The sequence below is a fragment of the Gossypium arboreum genome, chromosome 7 (assembly GCF_025698485.1).
Source record: "Gossypium arboreum isolate Shixiya-1 chromosome 7, ASM2569848v2, whole genome shotgun sequence".
NCBI lineage: Eukaryota > Viridiplantae > Streptophyta > Magnoliopsida > Malvales > Malvaceae > Gossypium > Gossypium arboreum.
The window spans coordinates 98,606,563-98,626,276 of NC_069076.1; the positions used below are offsets into that span (position 1 = coordinate 98,606,563).

General features: G+C 30.5%; 2 protein-coding genes and 1 long non-coding RNA gene across 3 annotated transcripts; 1 reads left to right on the forward strand and 2 right to left on the reverse strand.

The window, feature by feature from the left end:
• Positions 1 to 4,405: 4,405 nt before the first annotated feature.
• On the reverse strand, positions 4,406 to 9,452 carry LOC108455134 (50S ribosomal protein L19-1, chloroplastic-like). Its single transcript, XM_017753765.2, has 5 exons — positions 9,100 to 9,452; positions 8,686 to 8,907; positions 8,508 to 8,594; positions 8,274 to 8,407; positions 4,406 to 4,756 (listed from the first exon to the last, which is right to left on the reverse strand). The coding sequence occupies exons 1-5, from the start codon at positions 9,277 to 9,279 to the stop codon at positions 4,657 to 4,659; spliced, it is 723 nt and encodes a 240-aa protein (XP_017609254.1). The 5' UTR covers positions 9,280 to 9,452; the 3' UTR covers positions 4,406 to 4,656.
• A 1,855-nt stretch (positions 9,453 to 11,307) lies between these two features.
• On the reverse strand, positions 11,308 to 12,090 carry LOC128295309 (uncharacterized). Its single transcript, XR_008285668.1, has 2 exons — positions 12,013 to 12,090; positions 11,308 to 11,460 (listed from the first exon to the last, which is right to left on the reverse strand). It is a non-coding gene; the product is annotated as an uncharacterized LOC128295309 (long non-coding RNA).
• Positions 12,091 to 16,400: 4,310 nt separating this feature from the next.
• Positions 16,401 to 18,254, forward strand: LOC108486252 (uncharacterized). Its single transcript, XM_053031135.1, has one exon. The coding sequence runs from the start codon at positions 16,728 to 16,730 to the stop codon at positions 17,574 to 17,576; it is 849 nt and encodes a 282-aa protein (XP_052887095.1). The 5' UTR covers positions 16,401 to 16,727; the 3' UTR covers positions 17,577 to 18,254.
• Positions 18,255 to 19,714: the final 1,460 nt, after the last annotated feature.

Sequence of the window (19,714 nt, forward strand, 5' to 3'; positions counted from 1 at the left end):
TTATTAGAGTAATAATTCGGAGGATAAGGATTCAAGTTCACTTAAATATAATTTCTTCCGGGTTAAAAAAGTTATGATTAGAAGTCGATATTATATCTAAGTAATAATATTTTTTAAGTATAAGTATACAACTAATAAATATTTGGGGTAATATTATTTTTCAATTCACTTTGATATTTGAATTTGGTAATTAATTTCATTTTGATCTCTCATCTTGAAAAATATAAAATTGAATGATATTGCACTTTGAGATTGTGTCAGATACAATGTTCTAATAATTAGACTAGTGATTGAACCGATCAGATCATTGGTTTGATTGGTTAGAGTATTAAACCAATAATAATTAATTAAATAATTAAAATTTCATATTTTTTTAAATTATTAAATTGGTTCAACCTATTTAACTACTGATTTTTGTCTTAGTTTTAGATTTTTACTAGCTTCGAGCTATTTTCGGTTCAATCAATTCAACCCTTTTGTTTGGACTAGTATACCAATCAATTCTGTGTCTAATCGGTCTGACCAACCAACCCAGTCATGTTCTAAAAACATTATTCATATCATTAAATCTTGATGAAATCCAAGTTCATGGGTAAAAATGAATCTAATTGTCAAGTTCAAGTACCAGAATGAATAAGAAAAAATATAGATACTAAATTGAACCTAATTGCCAAAGGCCAAAATTTATATTATCCTTAAATATTTTAATATTTTATATATTTATTATTTCATGCTTACTAATATGTGGTCGGACAAAATAGCAGTTAATCCTCAAACATTTACACCAATCTCAAATCCTAAAACTATCATTATTTTATAGATTTACTTGAATATCATATTGTCTATGTTTGATTTATTCTGATTGAGTCTCCCGCCTTCACTAAAAGTCACGAGAAATTCAAAGAGAGGAAACACCATCACTGATCAAGAAAATATCACTCTTATTTCCTCTTTTGGAGGGAGGGTCTCTTCAACCCTTCACTTACAAATGTCATATAAATGCATGCACTCTTCTTTTGTGAACCCTCATGACTTTCGGTGAAGATGGAAGATAAAATTTAGGAATAAAATTAAATATACGCCTTAATCCAAATTAGACCTGTTGAAGGAATCAATTGACTCTTAATGGATGACAATTCGCAAACTTTTCACCAATAGATCAAAATTACCTCAACAATAATAATAACATTAAACTATTAAAGATGTTACCACAAACAAGTATGTGTATATATCTAAAAAAAAAATAGAAAGGGATAAATTTATAGACACATAAAAGATCATGATCAGCATGAGAAAAAAAGCATTTACTGTATATATATATATATATATATATATATATATATATATATATTTTAACTTTTCTTTTATCATTCTCAAATTGAACTCGAAGTCTTATATTTTATTTTAAGAGTGAAGAAATGGTAGAATCCTTCAAGTTTAAGGTTACAAATGGTTCAAGTTATTTCCATATTTTTGTATATATAATTGAGAAATGCAAAACAAATTCTTTTTCTTATTATTATTTTTGTATTCAATAGAATGTAATATTTATGTTTTAATTTTATATATAAATAAATGGTGAGTATTTGATATATTGATAGTGTATTTTTCTATTTTATGAGCAATTTTAAAAGTTAACATTTTTTACAGTATAATAAATAATTTCCATAAATAAATAGAAAATTAATTGATGCAAGAAAAAGTTTAAGATAACCATTAAAAACATAATAATAAATTTAGCCTTTAATATTTTGAAAAGAGTCAAATTTAATATTAAATTATTTTTTCTTTTAATAAAATATAGAATAAAATATTACAATTTTTAAAATGGCAGCTTGTATGTTTTTTAAATTTTATTATTTTTAAAATATTAATATCGGGGAAAGGAAAGAAAACAAAAGGGTTAGTGGATAATAGGAACGGCAATTGTGAAGACATAAAGAAGAAAAGGTAGTGGGAAAAAATAAAAGATAAAATGAGATGTTAATGTTAATTTGGGGGGGTTTGCAATGATGATAAATAGCTAAGCTTCCCACAACCAACCATAAACACATCAATAATAATAACCTACATTAATACTTGTCCCTACCAACACCAACAAAATAATTTGTCCCAATAATATGTTAAAAATAAAAATTGTCCAAAGGACACAGTTTGAATTTTAGGTGCTCTTGGGTAAGACAAACTAAAGTTTAGGGGCTATTTAGTGTATTTATTTTTTCAATGAGGAAGGGTTAAAAGAAATGAGAAATAGGAAAGAAAATACAAAATATATATTTTATTTCTTTAATGTGTTTAAATAAAATAAATTGGATAACTATTTGATACAAATTTTTAATTTCATGAGCAGAGTTAAAAATGGTAATATGTTTTTAATTGATATTTGAAAAATAAGAAATAAATAAATGGGGCAAATGATGATAAATATCACAATAGGAGAGAAAATTTCTTCAAGTCAAGTCTCACTCATACATAATGAATATAAATACTCTTGTAATTAAGTTTCAAGAGATTATTATCTAATCTCTCTTTTCTCTTCGGTGTTCATACAAGAAAATAAACCATGTAACCAACATACTTTATTCTTGAAAGCTAGGTGTTATACAACTATTAAGTATATAGTAAATAAAGTAGGTTAGCATGCAATTCCTCGAATTCATTTGTCACATTCAAAATTTCTCATGATTTTTTTATTACCGATGATATAATATATTTTTTTATTTTCTAAAAAAAATATTTTTTATTTGCAATTATGTTCATAACATCAAGCATAATTGGTTGGCCGATGAATACAAGTGATGAGACATTATAATGATCTTCCATTTTCTTTAAATCTCTCTCTATTTCAATTTAACCATATATGGTAATTAATTATAAGCATTAAACTAAAACTTTAAGAAACAACCAAAGATCATAAGGGTATAACTTAATAGAGATATCTAGTTGATTTTATAGATCTCACACAACTTAGAAGCAGAGATCAAAACTTCTACTACCCATATTGGTTGTATAATACACATATGGTATGAAACACATGCTAAAATATTACTTTCTTTTTCCTTGGAGCATATCGCTCTCTCCAAATTTTAATAACATATAAGTGATAATTCGGATACACTTAATATCTAATTAAAGTCCATAAATCTACTTTTTTTTAAAAAAAAATAATTTCACTGGTAAAAATAAATAAAGTGAATTATTCTTATAATTATTTTATCACTATATAATCTCATTTTGAACTTTTTATCAAACAGGCTTGAGCTTTCATTAAAACTTCTAATTTCAAAGCTTAAAGTTAATCTCATCTCTATGTAACACTAAGCCATAGAAGTAATTTTCAATGTGAGAAATTATCTGTCAAACTTACCTTTAGTCCTTTAGTTCATGACATATAGCATTGAACCTAAATGATTCAAGGATGTTTTAAGCTCAACAACCTATTGCAATATAGTCTAAATTTCCACAAACTTAGTGGGCAATGCAATACAAATATTTTTTCGTAACATATTGACACATCTCCTTTTATTTTCATTGCAAGTTGACTGGAATATATACTATTCAAGGTACACAAATATTTAAGTATTTTTTATGTCTCATTGCTTGACATATCACCATCTTTTATATTAATTCTATGTGGATCCCTTTGTTGAAAAAATAAATAATAAATTATTTGAATCATAAAAACTTTAAATATTTTAATATTATTCCACTTTAAATATATAATGTTTAAAAACAACTTTACATAATTAATTACATGAATTCCAATTAATTTTAAAAATAATAAAATATTTATACAATAGTTTAATTAATAAATACAATTAATCCGTGCATTGAAAAATAAAACCAATAATATTATAAAAAGAATTCCAAGAAAGACTATGATGTATTTCTTTCTTTTCTACGTATCCAAACACATAAAACCTTTATTCATTAGAAGATCATACTACCTGAAATCCAAAGTAAATATCAAATACAAATACATACATGACATAAGCATATCATTTTTTAGATATATTCTTAATTAATATATGAATATATGGCCCCAAATACAAATACTTAAATCCATACCATAAGCCTAGGGTACATGTGCACCACAACATGTAATGTCTCCTTCCAAACAGATTCACATGTTATTAAGATGCATGCATGCTCTATATATTAGTAACTTTTCAACTAGTCAAGCAACGACACATGCTTACATTAATTATTCGTTATTATTATTATCAACTCATATTTTTCTAAAATATTCATTTATGACACTTGTATCCAAAGCATATTAAGACAAGGGTATAATAAAACTTCTAAAGACCCTCATATATATGAAAAACTTTAAAAAAAAAAAAAGAAAGAAAGAAAAAAAAAAAAAAAAAGAACCATATTCATATCCAACACTCACAGAGCCACATTTCTTTTTAACACCCTTGTTATCATAAGAATAAAACGCAGACCAAGAAGAGTTCATAGTAATAAGCATAAATGTATGCTTTACCAGCTTGAGCTTGCTATGTTTTCAGCTGCAACAAGGATAGATTCAGAGTTTTTGTTTAATAGAACTAAAAAAAAAAAAAACAAAATATTAGAAGAAAACAAGATAATTAGAGAGATTTCTGAGCTAAAAATTCAATATGAAGCCATGTTTGATTTCTTATTTAAAGATTATCTAAGAGCATTCATCTTGTTCCTGAGATAGTAAAGCTTGGCTCTTCTCACTTTTTTCTTGTCCAGCACCTTTATCTCCTTTATGTTAGGGGAATACCTGTCATCCATTACAAATCTTAATTAGCCAAAGTGTAAGCAAATTTATCAGATAATCATAAGATATGTTACTCGGACTTTTTTTTTCTTCTTGAAATACCCATACAGGGTTGTTGATATAACCCTCCAAAGATTCTCTAAATACATGAGAAAACTTAAGAGAAAAACATATTCATGTTTGGACGCATACCTATATCCAACATTCAAATCTAAGTCCAAGTAATATAGATCATTAGAACTAAAAGATTGTTTTCGAACTTCTTTCCATAGCAAATCACTTGTCAGTCATTTGAAATGGAAAGAACGCACAAGGTATAAGGATTTAGGATTGTTGATGCGAAGTAAGAGGTGGGGAGAAGGAAGAGTTGAAGTGGAAGGAGGTTCTCACAGGATTAGATGTCCAGACAGCCTAGAAAGAGTGTTTGTCCCTTTCTCCTAACGAGTATATAGATATTCATAGGACAGGTGTCCTACCAGTACTTGAGAGCTGGATCACGTGGTCTAGCCTACACGTGTGTTATGATTTGGCTCTTAAGTCACGCTGTTTCACAAGGTTCTCCTGATATGTATAATGATGGGTCAGCGTACTTCACAAATGGCAGATGGTCCATGCCAAGGTTCCTGTTATTGGTGAGGTGGTGAGCTTTGGCGGGATGAACATCTGATGTGGTTCCATTGAAGCAGGGTAAGGCACATACCAAGCATATTATGAGAAATCACAAAAATCACCTAGAATTCTTGGTTAGCAATTGTGATAAACAAGCATACCAGAAAGAACAAAAATAAACAGCCTATTTTATTTGGTCGTAAAACAGAAATGATTCTCATAACTGAACCTAAATCTGAATTGGAGGATGAAAGATGCAGTTAAAATTAAACCATTCATTAGGGGTGCTTGTTTCTAGTTTGGATAAGAGGCATTGTGCATGTCCTTATTTATTATAGAATCTCTTAGGACTGATAAAGTTGAATAACAAAAACTCCCATATGGAAGCTGGTTTACAGAAACAACTATTGGGAGTAGTAGATTAGATACACTCAGTTCACAACACGATTGATGGGAAAGTCAAACTCAATCGTCTTCCCTTTACCTCAGTTCCTGTAACAACTCAGTTCATCAAAGGGAAATTGAAACCTTGGAACTTGTTAGAGAGCGACTGAAATCTCTTTAGGGTTTTTGATAAAAGTTCTGCCTAGGTTTTATTATTCCATATGTCCTTTTAAATAACGACTGGACTTATCACATAACTAAGACCCTATTCTAAAAAGGAAATAGATCTACTGAAATAAAAGTAGAGTAAAAGAACCTAAGGGGAAAAAAAGAGTAAAAGCGCAACTGAGCCTTAACTAAAGAATCCAAATTAACAACGTAGGTTTGGCCCATAACATTACCAACCTCCAGCAAAAAGAACTAGTCCTCAAGCTCGAAATTATGATTTCCAGCCAAAAGAACTTCTAACATTGATGCCTAAATGTATATGGTTCATCGCAATTACAACACAGGCCATTTGCCTTTCTCTCTGTCATTTCTTCCATTGACTATAAAAGTTGTAGATGAACTTACGAAGTTTGCTCCAATAGTTCCCCCTAATAGATTGTCACCCTCATTACCTTGCCAAGTTCCTCTGCAGTTATTTCTGACATGTAGCATTTGTTGCTTCTACTGAAAAGCTCTAGCGAGACTCATAGCCATGTCTAAATCAAGAGGCTTGTGAGTTTGAACATCCAATTGAATGGCATCATCCTGCCATGAATAACCCAACATGTTGGTCTACCTGAATGTACTAGCTAGCTCGTGCTAACTTCTCTTGGAATTGTCGCTGATAAAATTCCACTGTTCTTGTTTGTTTCAAACTAACCAAATCTCCTAAAGGGTTGCTGCCTACCGGCGGACCTAAACAAAAGGAGCAGTAATTACAAAATTCTAGCCAGTTCATCACATGCCCCTCCAGTTTAATCTAATAATACCGAAGCTATCTCTCCCCCAACATGTGGAAGGCTGCCAAACTTACCTTGTCTGTCTCATTAGTCTGTTGATTTTCAAAAAATTGTTTGCACCCACGCAACTAGATCAAAGGACTCGACCCATTGAAAGTAGAGAAATCCAATTTTGAATACCTAGAAACAGCTCCCCCAATTGGTGAAATGACACCACCTTGCAGTGGCGGCACCCTGCCACCTCCAACAGCCAGTAGGAAAGGCGCTTGGTCTAGTCCAGTTGCAATACTACTTGCACTACCATCCCCAATTATTGCTTTACCCAAATAATAAATTAGGGTTCTGATTTGTTAGTGGAAGAGGGTTTTCATCTGTTCCTAGAATTGTAGAGTCATTTGCTGAAGGTGGTTGTCTACACAGCCTTTTAGCTTGGTAAACCTAGCTTCAACAGGGATTCTGACATAGCTTGCTCTTCTTGTAACAACATAGTACATCGTTGCCTGTTGTGGTAGGCTTTGGTACGAAATTGTTATGATAGTACATCATTGCCTATTGTGATGGGCTTTGGTACCAAATTGTTATGATAGTACATCATTGCCTATTGTGATTGGCTTTGGTACCAAATTGTTATGAATACACAAACAAGATTGAGTCACAGCGTGATCGATGGGAAAATTAAAGTCGATTGTCCTCCCTTTATCTCAATTCCTGTAACAATTTATTGTGATTGATAGTTTAACTCTTCAAAGGGAGACTAAAACCTTAGGACTCTTTAGAGAGAGACCAAAATCTCTTTAGGGTTTTTATAGAAATTCTGCTTAGGTTTAATATGTCCTAAGGACAAGTCTTATTAGATAAATAGGAACCTTATTCTAGAAAATAAATAAATCAACTGAAATAAAAGCACAACAGAAAAAAGAAAACCCTAAGGTTTGAACCTTGAACAAAAATAAAAGCACTACCTAAGCCTTAATTAAAAAATCAAAATCAATGGCCTTTCCTAAACAGGTTCAGCCTATAACACACTCATGCTTGAAATAACTATGTAAATAAAACTTGAGGAAATTGAATATCAGCATGAACTACCAGAAACCTTCATTATTCACACTTTGTGATACACCTCTAGCAGCAATGAAATCATACAAGAGCACAGCTCTTGGAAACAACATTGAAGCAAACACTTTTATAGTGAGTTATGTGATAGATATGCTTTTCCCAAATTCCCATATCTTTAATAACATATATCCTAAAGTACGGATATTCCTTTCCCTTATCTTCAATAACATATCTTGTGGAAAAATTTGTTTCAAAGCAAACCTAATTTACACGATACAGATTCTAGTAATAACTTCTGCATAATACATAACCATATTTCTCAATGCTAAGTATTTCATCGATATAGTCAACCTCAAAGTTCTTACATAAACATCGGTGCAACTTCATTGCATTTTGCTTACAGGTAATCCAACAAAACATTAACATGTTTTCTTTCTAAGCTGATACGTCAATGTCAAGTAACAAACAACAAGCTTTTGAAGCCTAATAGAATTAGGAGGACCATAAACATGAATGATACTTACAGTGGGAAGAGAGATTCAACCCCAACTCCGGCAACCATTCTCCTTATCCGGAACGTTGTATTCAGGCCAGCATTACGTCTAGCTATAACGATACCTTTTATGGTTGAAACACGTCGCTTGTTTTCAGGTACTTCCTGCTCTCACCAACAGCACATCAATTACCTTAATCTGCTCAAAAACATATTAACAATCATATGTAATAATAACACCTCCAATCTAAGAAACATATCATACCACTTTGAGTTGCACAATGTAGCCAGGCTTTATTTCAGGTATCTCCCTTTGGCCCTTTACTTCCTCCACTGCTTCCTTATCCACAATCTGCAAGTACATAAACCATACTAGCATTTAGCCGGTCCGAAATTCAAATAATAATAAAAAAAGAACAAGAACATTAGAGAAAGGAACTTTCCTGCATTATGTGCCTGGCAGTTTTGTCAAGCCTTTTAAATTTAATTCGAGTAGGCACATCAGTGACAGATTCAGAAGAATCCATTGTAGGTGAGGCAGCTGTTGTCATATATCTGCTAGAAGATGAAGACATCATTGCAGCCAATCGAGACAAACTTGGAATCAAACATCCACCAGAACTGCTGGGAGACATCAATTCTTTTGTTTGGGATCCAATTCTTGTCTGCTTAAAACAATTTGCAAGCTTTAATAAAAAAAATCCCCCCAAATTTACCTCAAAATTAAAGTTATACGGAACATTAGAAACAAAGTGACTAGCAACATTTTAACTATCAAATTATATACTTTTGAGGCAAGAAAATCACTTATGCAATAAAACCCAAAAAAATTTGAAGCAAAGAAAAATAACCCATACTCCTAGAAGTTGCAGGAGATGATTCTCGGAAGAGATTGAATCGTTCGTTTCATGGATTAGGCTGTTGCTACTTTGAGTAGGCAGAAAAGCTCTGGTAGAGGCTTTGAAATGTGCACTGTTCCATCTGCAGAAACCTTGTCTTTGACCCAAGCGGATAATCCCACTAATGAACGACTGCATTATTGCTGCCCCTCACCCCTGTTTGGTTGCTGAGAAAACAGGAGAAAATGATGGAAAAAATAATTAGTACGAAATTCCTGCAAAATCAACGATCCCCGAAACTCAAAACCCTCCCTAGAGCGGTCTGGGGTTTAATGATCGATAATTGTTATGACAAAATTACCCCTAGTTTGATTGGGAATTACCGCATTGATCCAAGTACTTTAACTATGAATGCCAAGCTCAGCCCAGCCCATCTCATTAAATGCACAATTAATTTTTGGATAATATAATTTTTAGTCTCTAAATTTGACAATTAGGTCTACTTTGGTATCTATACTATTTTATCCACTTTAATCCTTGAACTTGAAAATTAGATTTATTTTATATTTGAACTTGGATTTTGTCAAGATTTAACGATGTGACCAGTGTTATTAGAACAAGACTAGATCAGGCAGACCTAAATTGATCGATAAATAGTCTAAACAAAAGGATTGAATCAATTGACTCAAAAATTATTTGAAATTAGTAAAAACAGAAAAAAAAAGTGGGACAAAAAAAATCAAGATTTAACCAATTTAATGGTTTTTTATTTTAATGTCTTTAGATTTTATGAATTTTATTTATTTCTTTAATTATTGTTGGTTCGACAATCGAACCAGTTGAATTAAAAACTGGTGGTCTAACCTGTTCAAAACTGATCTAGTTAATAAAACACTAACGCTACGTTTGGTTCACTGTAATGAAATAGGGCTGTAATTGAATAGAGTTGTAATTGAATAGAGCTGTAATTGAATGGAGTTGTAATTAGTAATTCAACTATTTGGTTGAATGGAATGGAATAGAACTGTAATAGTATTCTTGTGTTTGGTTGAATGAAATAAAGTTATAATAGCAAAAGGAAAAAAATTAAAATAACTAGAATACCCTTAGCGAATTTTTTAGGTAGATGACTATTGTTATTGTTATTAAATTTTAATAAGATTGTTATTGAAAATAATTTAATAAAATAATAAATAATTTAATCATATTTTAACATAATTATTATTAAATATAATTTAATAACATTCTTAATATAATTATTATTATATGAATTAAAAAATCAAAATATATAATACTATAAAATATATAATCTACTTTCTTATTTTTAAATAGCAATACATATTTAATGTGCTAAAATATCATTAGATCGAATTAAATCACCGAGACAATCTCTTATAATATAGAAATTTAGATTGGACCGACATGCAATGAGATTAGTTGCCAAGAGTCCATATTTAGTTTATTCTCTATTATTCTAAATATATTATTATATTATTGTTTAAATGGAATTGTTATACACCTTTTACGTTAGTAAGTTTCAAATATAGATCTATTTAAGGGAGATTTGTATAGGTTTTTGTACTGATAAATTTTAGCACTTATTTTATTTATGTTAGGGAACTTTTCTTAGAGCTCAAATTGTTAGTAAAATCAGTTGTGTTGTAATTTTACTTGTTGAATTCACAGGGGTAAACTTAATGGCGAAAGTATTGTTCTTCAAGATTCGAAAGTAAGAAGAATTATCACGAAATATGTGATAGGTTAAGTTTACTTGTTGTAATTGTTAGAGAGAGTGAATATTGCTCACTAAATTAAGTTTCGCAAATATAGAGAAACCGAATTGTGTAAATAATTCTTATGTTTTGTGTGTTTTCAATTTCCAAATTTGGAGTCAGAAAAGTGCTCACTGTCGCGTCACTCCTTCAAGTGCAAAATCACTACTAACGATTTAATAATTACAATCTACATTGCATTTTACATTTAATATTAAAAAATTGTACAAATTAACCTTTATAAGATAAATAAAAGTTAAAATTAATATTTTTATTAAATATTCCATCAATTTGTACTTTCTTTCTTTAATAATGTCGAATTAAATGAGGATTAAGATTATATTTTCAATTACCCATTTATCGTTTTTAAAAAGATTTTTTCCATAAAATAAAAATTAGATTTAATTTGTTTTCAAATACAAATTAATTCAACCTTCAATATTACCTCCTATCATTGTTTAACAGTGAATTTTATTAACAAAAGAACTAATTCACAAAAGGTTGGTTCTAATTCACAACACTCAATAAAAAATTCGCCCACCGGTGGTCTCCACAATAAGATGATTCATGCTCACCAATAGCAACAAGTAAGCTCGTCCTTTAGGCCCTGTATGCATCAATCAGAACTTGTCAACTCGGGTTTTAGATGTTAACCATTTACATGCTATGTTTGAGGTTTAGACAAAATGAATTGGCCATATCTGGTTGAGGATATATCCGGATTGCAAATAATTAATCTAGGACATGCTTTGTTCTAAGCCATCTCTGGTTAAGGATATATCCGGATTGCAAATAATTAATGTAGGACATGCTTTGTTCTAACTTCTAACAAAGACAACTTGCCAAGGCAATAAATGTTCCCGATTAAACCAATGGAATATATCGATTATGTGGCTTCTAACTTTACATTTTTCTTGAAATATCAGATCCGCACATGCATCCAATGCATATTCGAATATGGGTATAAGTATATAATCCTCCCAAAACACGTATCTGGACATGATCCTCTTAAGACCCATCTAAGTATATGAAAATCTTGAAAAAGAAACTGAATATATCATACCAGACAGAAATCCATGTTCAATGTTACACCAAAAGCCGTAGGAATATAAAAAAATATAATCAAACTACAGAAAAATAATAGGATGCGGTGCATTACCTAAGCCCAGGGCTTCAATTTCATCTTGGTAGAAGTAATTATAACCTTTTCTTTTTCTTTCTTGTTCAAACTTGAGTTGAACTTCTCCACAGTTGCAAACAGATCCTGAAAGCCCCTCAACAAAAGAAAAAAGGTAAAAATAAAAATGAAGAAAGCATTTTGTATTATATGATTATCATCCAAGAAGGCAGTGGTTATGCTTTCTTTAAATAGAATTCGCAATTAAAAGAAAAAAAAACCAAGAATTTTACATTCAGCATATTTCATGTTATTAGCACCTATAAAGAGAAAGCTTTAAATCAGTTAATACCACCATTCTAATGCCTTAGCTAAACCAGGTCAGGTTCATTGTTCACATACAAGAAGGAAACAATCTAAGCATCATACCAGGGACATGGCTCCATACATTCAGTTATAACCCAAAAGAAATAGAATTGTACATTACTATGCAAATTGGTTTTTGTTCTCAGCCTGTCCCTCACCCCATAACACATTTGAATAGCACAATGTCAAGAAGCAATTGTTTCAATTCAACAACAGGCTGTAATTTTGTTTTTTTACCATCTTAATTTTGCTTTTACTATTTTCAAAATTTTTATCATGTCCTATTTAATGTGCAAAGAGTTCTTTGAAAACCTTCTCGCCATTGTGGCTCAACCATAAGAGCACAACTCTAGCATAGCATTTTATGTTTAAAATATTAGTTAGAATAGAATCCTCAAAAACCAAAAGCATGAGCTGCATACCTCTCACGATGCTAAACTAGTCATATACGAAGGAAGACTTTCATAACCATCATTGGATACTTGTAATATTGACCTCTTAACTTCAACTTGATTTGGGTCATTTTCTCCTTCTGCTATGTATCATGGTGTAAAATAAATAACATAACACTGATTAGAGACTTCTATTGCTAGTCATAAACCTAATAATGGATTGTCAAGGGCAACTTAAAAGTGTACAAAAAGTCAGTAATCTCTACCTTTAGTTACTTCTATAGAATCTGTAGCAGGCTTATTTGTAACCTTGATGTTGTTTACTTTATCTCCATTATACCTGCAATTTTAGGTTCAAAGTTAGTTCTAAAGGAAATAAAAAAATGACCAGCAAAAGAGAGAGTGGCTTTTATACAATATAAAGAACTTTCAAGACTCCAAAAACTTACATATTTTCTCCAAAGGATAAATCAGAGTGATCAACCTTTTGATTAGCTGTGAAGACAAAGATGGCAATATAGAAGCTCATTCATCATCTAAAATGGTAATAAACTTTAAACCTCTTTCGAAAGGGTAAAAATCCAATCCACATTCAATAGATTGAATCTGGGTTTTTAACTCTAAATCCCTCAAAAAAGTGTGAAAAATCAGTTCATCTTCCATAGACATAATAAAAAGTAATGGTTCAAACACTGCAATGAAAGGGGAAAACTAGGAAAGAGAAAAGTAAGTAAATTTTGCAAACCTTGAGATGCTAAAGTGGCAAGACAAACATCAGAGAGCCCAAAATTCTTTAGACTCATTGATTCATCAAGACTACAACAAAGAACATCAAGGGAAAACACTGATTCCATTTTTGGTGCCGACTTACGAGCAGCCTGAGCAACACATAATAGAAAAAAAACGAATGGATGCTTGATTTGGGAAGGAAGAAATTTGGAGAAAATTTGGGAAGAAGAGAGGCAGGGTATTTTGGTCCAAAAACCTAAACCGTGTGGTGTTGAATAGGTATTCAGACCCCCAACCCTTGAATACCTAAACGGTGAGATGAGGGAATGAGCATGTAATAGCAATTCCGTGGAATCACCTAAATGGTGAACCAAATGGATGCTATACTATAGCGCGCGAAATTAGGGCGAAATGGAAAAGCAATTCCATCCAACCAAACGTATTGTAAATCTTACACTTTGATATTGTACCACATCATCTTCTGAAACCTTATATAATTTTTTTTATAAAGATATGCTATTCAAAATCAACAGCATTATCTCGATCACACGTCCACATTCCAAGGACTTAATTTACACACACGAATCCAACCCAAACTTCAAATATCGATGATCGGTTTCCATAGATAGACCGAATTATCTTCAATATAACAATACATAACTAGGTCCAAAGATTTTCTTCATTAAATTGTCAAACCAAATAATACAAGTTTTTAACCACCTCAATGGTAGTCTGCAGTTGGCACTGCTAAGTGCCACTTAGCAACTCTCAACTCATTACCTCAATAATGTTATTAGTAACGTGGAATGTGGATTTTGTGAGATTATGGAGAATTGTACATGTGAATAATATTTATGTGTTATATGGACTTATTGTGCATCTTGATGAAGATATAAGAACTGCAATAAAAATCTCACACTTAAAAATTTAGGAAATTAAGTAGGATATAATTGATATGCTAATCGATATTAGATTATGCACCTTAGAATGAAAATGTGATGAGATGCATTTTAGGTGTAACACATGTGTGTATATGGACCCCTTTTTACGTATTTGTGTATGTGTATGGTGTAGGGTTGGATGCAATATGTGAGGAGTAAGGTTTGTTATCCCAAGTGTTCTAATTGTATTTTACCAAGATTATCAAGAGGTTAGAATTTAAATGTGAGTTAATGTGCTTATTGGTTGAACATTGAGTAAGAATCTAACTGATAGATGTCGTTTGTGGTTAATCTTGAATATGAAATCATGATTTAGTATGTTAACGTGCTTTAACTACTAATTCTTTAATCAAGAACTTCATCGTTGGAAAAAAAAGTAAGTAGGTTAATTTCCATGAGCTCTTGTTAAGCTTTTAAGCTTAACACACTTTTGTTTATTTGTGCATAAATTTTTTTGAAGAGTGTTTGTGAAATTAACTACCCTTTTTAAAATCATATCATTGCTAACAAGGCTTAAAGAGTATGAAATTTGCTTATTTGTATAGTTAATCTTAGTGGTATATACTAGAGAATATATCATATGTGTTATCATATCATTGCTGACAAGGCTTAAAGAGTATGAAATTTGCTTATTTGTATAGTCAATCTTAGTGGTATATACTAGAGAATATATCATATGTATAGACTAGTTTCATTTTACACTAAGTGTTATTAATACAGATGATAGGGGTTTATTTTGTAGGCTCTATGCTCTGGTTGATTCACAATTTATTTAAAGCATGCATGCAAATCTCTTAATTGATTTTGAGCTATGATTTAGATCAGTAATGAACTCGTTTTAAATGTTGTTATATGGTTTTAAAGTGCTTCATTACCTGCATTGATGATATTTGGTCATAATTGAAGTTGAGGCATGTTTTGGGTTGAAATGGTATGATTTTTAAATGAACCTTAGTGTGCCATGTGATTGTTTTATTAGGAGGTGTTTTGGTGTGTGATAGAGGTATCTCATACTTGGATTTTGGCCATAAATTCATTTTACCACATGATGAGATCCGAATTACCACATGATTAAAAAGAATATATTTTACCGTCTATGCTAAACAAATTTACATTTATACATCATGTTTTCTATTTTATTCACATGTTTGACTATAACAATAATTGTATTTTTGACATTATAATTTTATATTCTACATTAAAGTTAACACGAGAAATTAGAAGACCTTAAAAATATATCCAATTAGCAAATTAGACAATAAAAAGAACCACCATCAAAAACTTTAAAAACTTAGTTAAAATTTGCAATTTTCTTATAAAATAGAAAAAATAATAATAACTTACTGTTGTTGTTTTTGTTAATAATATTTATAATGTTTTAAATTTTTTATAATTTTAAAATTTATGTTTAAAATGAATTTTCGAGGAATAAATGTTTAGATTCAATATTTTAAAAATTTTAATTTTTAATTCAACAATCAACAATATTATGCACTAATATGGATTGTTATGGTAGCATCAAGATAGTTGACTCAACGATTATTAATGATCACATCACACAATAACAATCAACAATGAAAATTGTACCCCTTCCAACGATAACATCTTCAAAGTTTAAACTCCATTTTTTTTTAAAAAATGCAATATACATTATCATTACACCCAACACTTGTTGATATTTATCTCTTTTAATTGATCCTATTTACATTTCACAATAATTCATATGTTAATCATACTAATTGTATTTAAATATTTCAAGTTCTATTTTGCATATTTTCATAAATGTGATATAGTAGTAAAACATATAATTAGAGTTCAATCCTTAATAAAACATATTTTATGCTAAAAAAATTTCCTGCCCTAAAATAAATGTTTCACTTCTATCAATGATAATTATCTTAGTTTCGAAAAGAAAATTAAAAATTTCAAAGTAAAATGGATGAAAAGGAAAAAGATCTAATAGGATTGTGGGTTTATAGGGTGAATGTCCTCGAAAACTCTAACCAGGAACGTAGAAATCTATACACCAAATCTGGTGAAAATTTTTGGGGTTTTCTTCACTTTTCACCATACATGGAAGTAGGAGAGTTAAGTATTTAAAATTAGCACAAACAGAAACCCACCTAGGATTCAATGAAGTTGTCCCGGTAAGATGAAAGAACACAGAAAAAGTAGAAGTTAAAAACAAAACAAAACAAAACCAATAATAATAAAGATCCAAGAAATAAAAAGTAGAGGAAAACAATATAAAAAAGCTTTGTTCTTCACTCACTCACACATTCATTCATTCACTGCCAAGAACACCACTGTCAACTTCTTTCAAGTAACTATGCAAGAACCTGTTGGGATTCCTGCTTGTTATCCAACAACAATAACCAGGTCTGGGCAGAGTGTTTTCATGTCTGTTTTTCGTACAAAGATCACCGACCAGTGCCATTTGATCACCATCACTTGGTGCAAGAACCTGTTGCTTAATGGTCTTTCAGTATCAATCTCAGGTCCCGAAGGAGAGAGTACTCAACAATATACCTGCAAAGTTGAGTTTAAACCATGGTATTTTGGGAGAAAACAAGGCTCCAAACACTTCATCATCGATGGTAATAAAGCTGTTAATGTCTTTTGGGACCTTAAAGCAGCTAAATTCAATGGCGAAACCGAACCCAGTTCTGAGTACTACGTTGCCGTTGTTTGTAACGAAGAAGTTATATTACTTGTTGGGGATTTAAAGAAAGATGCTTATAGGAAAACTGGTTGCAGGCCTGCACTTATTGACCCCATTTTAGTTTCGAGAAAAGAACATGTATTTGGGAAAAGGAAATTTTGTACGAGGATTAAATTTGATGAGAAAAGTAAGTTCCATGAGATATCAATTGAGTATAAGAACAAGGATGAGCCTGAAATGGAGATAAGGATTGATGAACATTTGGTCCTTCATGTGAAGCATCTTCAATGGAAGTTTAGAGGGAATGAATCCCTTCATGTTGATAAAGCAAGTGTCGAAGTTTATTGGGATGTTCACGATTGGCTGTTCTGTCCTGGGTTAAGGCATGCCTTGTTTATATTCAAGCCTATTCCGCCATTGTTGACTCAGAAAGGAAGCTGTGGTTCATTGGAACAGGTGAATCCAGGTGAGTCATCTGAGTTTTGCTTGTTTCTTTATGCTTGGAAGACCGAATGAGTAATAAGTTTTAACGTTTGAGATGATATTATCGAAAGTGTTTTGAGGGGAAATTTTGAGTTTTAGGGGACGTTGATTTGGGCCTCAAATTCAAATAGTAGTGATATTGTTGTTAGTATGTTTATATTTGATTTTATTTTCAGGATTTTATGTCTCTACTTCGACAAGAGTAGAAAGGGAAAGCTTTTTAGGTATATCAAAAAATCGTTTTAGTATTTTGGTCTGATAGGGAAATAAAATCATGAGATTAAATCGAATATAAACATCTATTATTCCAAAGTTTGATTTTTTTCGTTAAAAGAGAGTATTCTCCAAAAGATAACCATAAACTCGAATAGGTACAGTAAAACATGAAAGATAATATGTATGTCGACATGAAAGGTTCCATCATCGTCATCGTCACCAAATGGGGATTTCAATCTTCATGTTATATATGGGCCAGCATGGAGTGGTGAGGAAGCACATTGGGTCGATAAGGGTGTAGGAGAGATGTCGGGAATTTACAGCTGTGATTGAAACAAGTGGCTAGAATTGGACAAGACAGATTGTATCACAATCACATACTCTTTTTTTTTTTTCATTATTCTCACATCTAGATTCATCTTGCCTTGCAATTCGTGTATCATGTCTGTTGAATGTAAATTTTAAGATGATGATAATCAGTTTATCTTGCATAAATTTAATACTTTTTTGTTACTTTTTGTATTATATTTGCTGAGTATAATCAGTGCAAATACTAATCAAATGTATGTTGATTTAGCAGCGAGGTTTTTTATTAATTAGATTTGAACCGATTAAAGAATGTAGTAAGTTAAAAAGTGCGATAAATGTTATATTTATTTATATATTTAAATTTTTAATTTTATGATATTTCTCAAACTTTTAACTTTTTATAAAGTATAAAATTTTTATAGGACGAAAATTATTTGATACAGGGCTTGTGGAGTTTTTAGACTCCATAAGCAGATTAAGGTGTGATAAGTGTTACATTTAGTTAAATATTTATTTATTTTTAAAATTTATTACACCCTATAATATACTTGTCAAACTCAACCTGCTGGCATCAGATAAGTAATTTTCATTTATCAAAATTAGTTTTTATTTGTATTAATTTAAAATTAATAATTAAATTATACACTTTTTAAAAAATAGTTTTAACCAATAATAGACTACCACACCATATAAATGGTTAAAAATAAATTTTGAATTATTTTTCATTTATATTATTTCTCTCTTTTTTCTCTTCTTTTATAGTGTCTAGCAAAGCAAACAATACTCAAATTCACATTAAATGATATGATAAATGAACGAAAATGATAAAAGATAAATAGATTGCATGTATTACTATCCACATTAAATACATTATTAGTTAATTTATTATAATTAAATAATTGAGTTTAAAGTGAAGAATTAAATTAATTAGTCATTGCAATTTTAATAAACAAGACGATTAAATTATTTACTTAGATTTTAATACAATAAAATTGACATAAGTTTGATGGAATTAGAATTGGGGTTAATAAAATAATTTAATGGAATAGAATAATATTTTAAAATAGAAAACTAATTATTGGGTTAGATAATTATATGAGCTTTATTAAAATTAAAATTGGACTGCACATATAATTATACTCAATACACGATAAAGGCCCAATAAGCCCATTACAACATGAGGTGGGCGACACACTAGGTGTTGAAAACTCAATGTGTATTCCTCAACCTAATGAGTCTTCTATTAACATATTATTTTCTCTTTTTTTGTTAAAGTAGAACTCTTATGATATTTCCCTATATATAAGGATTATAAATTACTAAAACAGACACACCTAACATAAATGGACACTCTTCCAAAACTTAGGAAAATTTATTTAGTTAAATTTTTCATGAGTATTTGTGATAGTAATTTTGGTTTTGGTTCCCATAAAGAAAGTAAAGTTTTCCCATTAGAAAGTTATAGTTTCCATTTTGTGTTTAGTTCATGATGAGTGCCCACTCTCTTAGCAACTGAGGGTTCAAAGATAGCAAAAAAAATTGTTTTACTTGAAAGCCAAGAACCTACAAGTCTCGCTGGTCTAGAAACAAAGGTACTAAGTTTGGTAAAATTAATTGTCATAGACAACACAACAAATGTTCATATT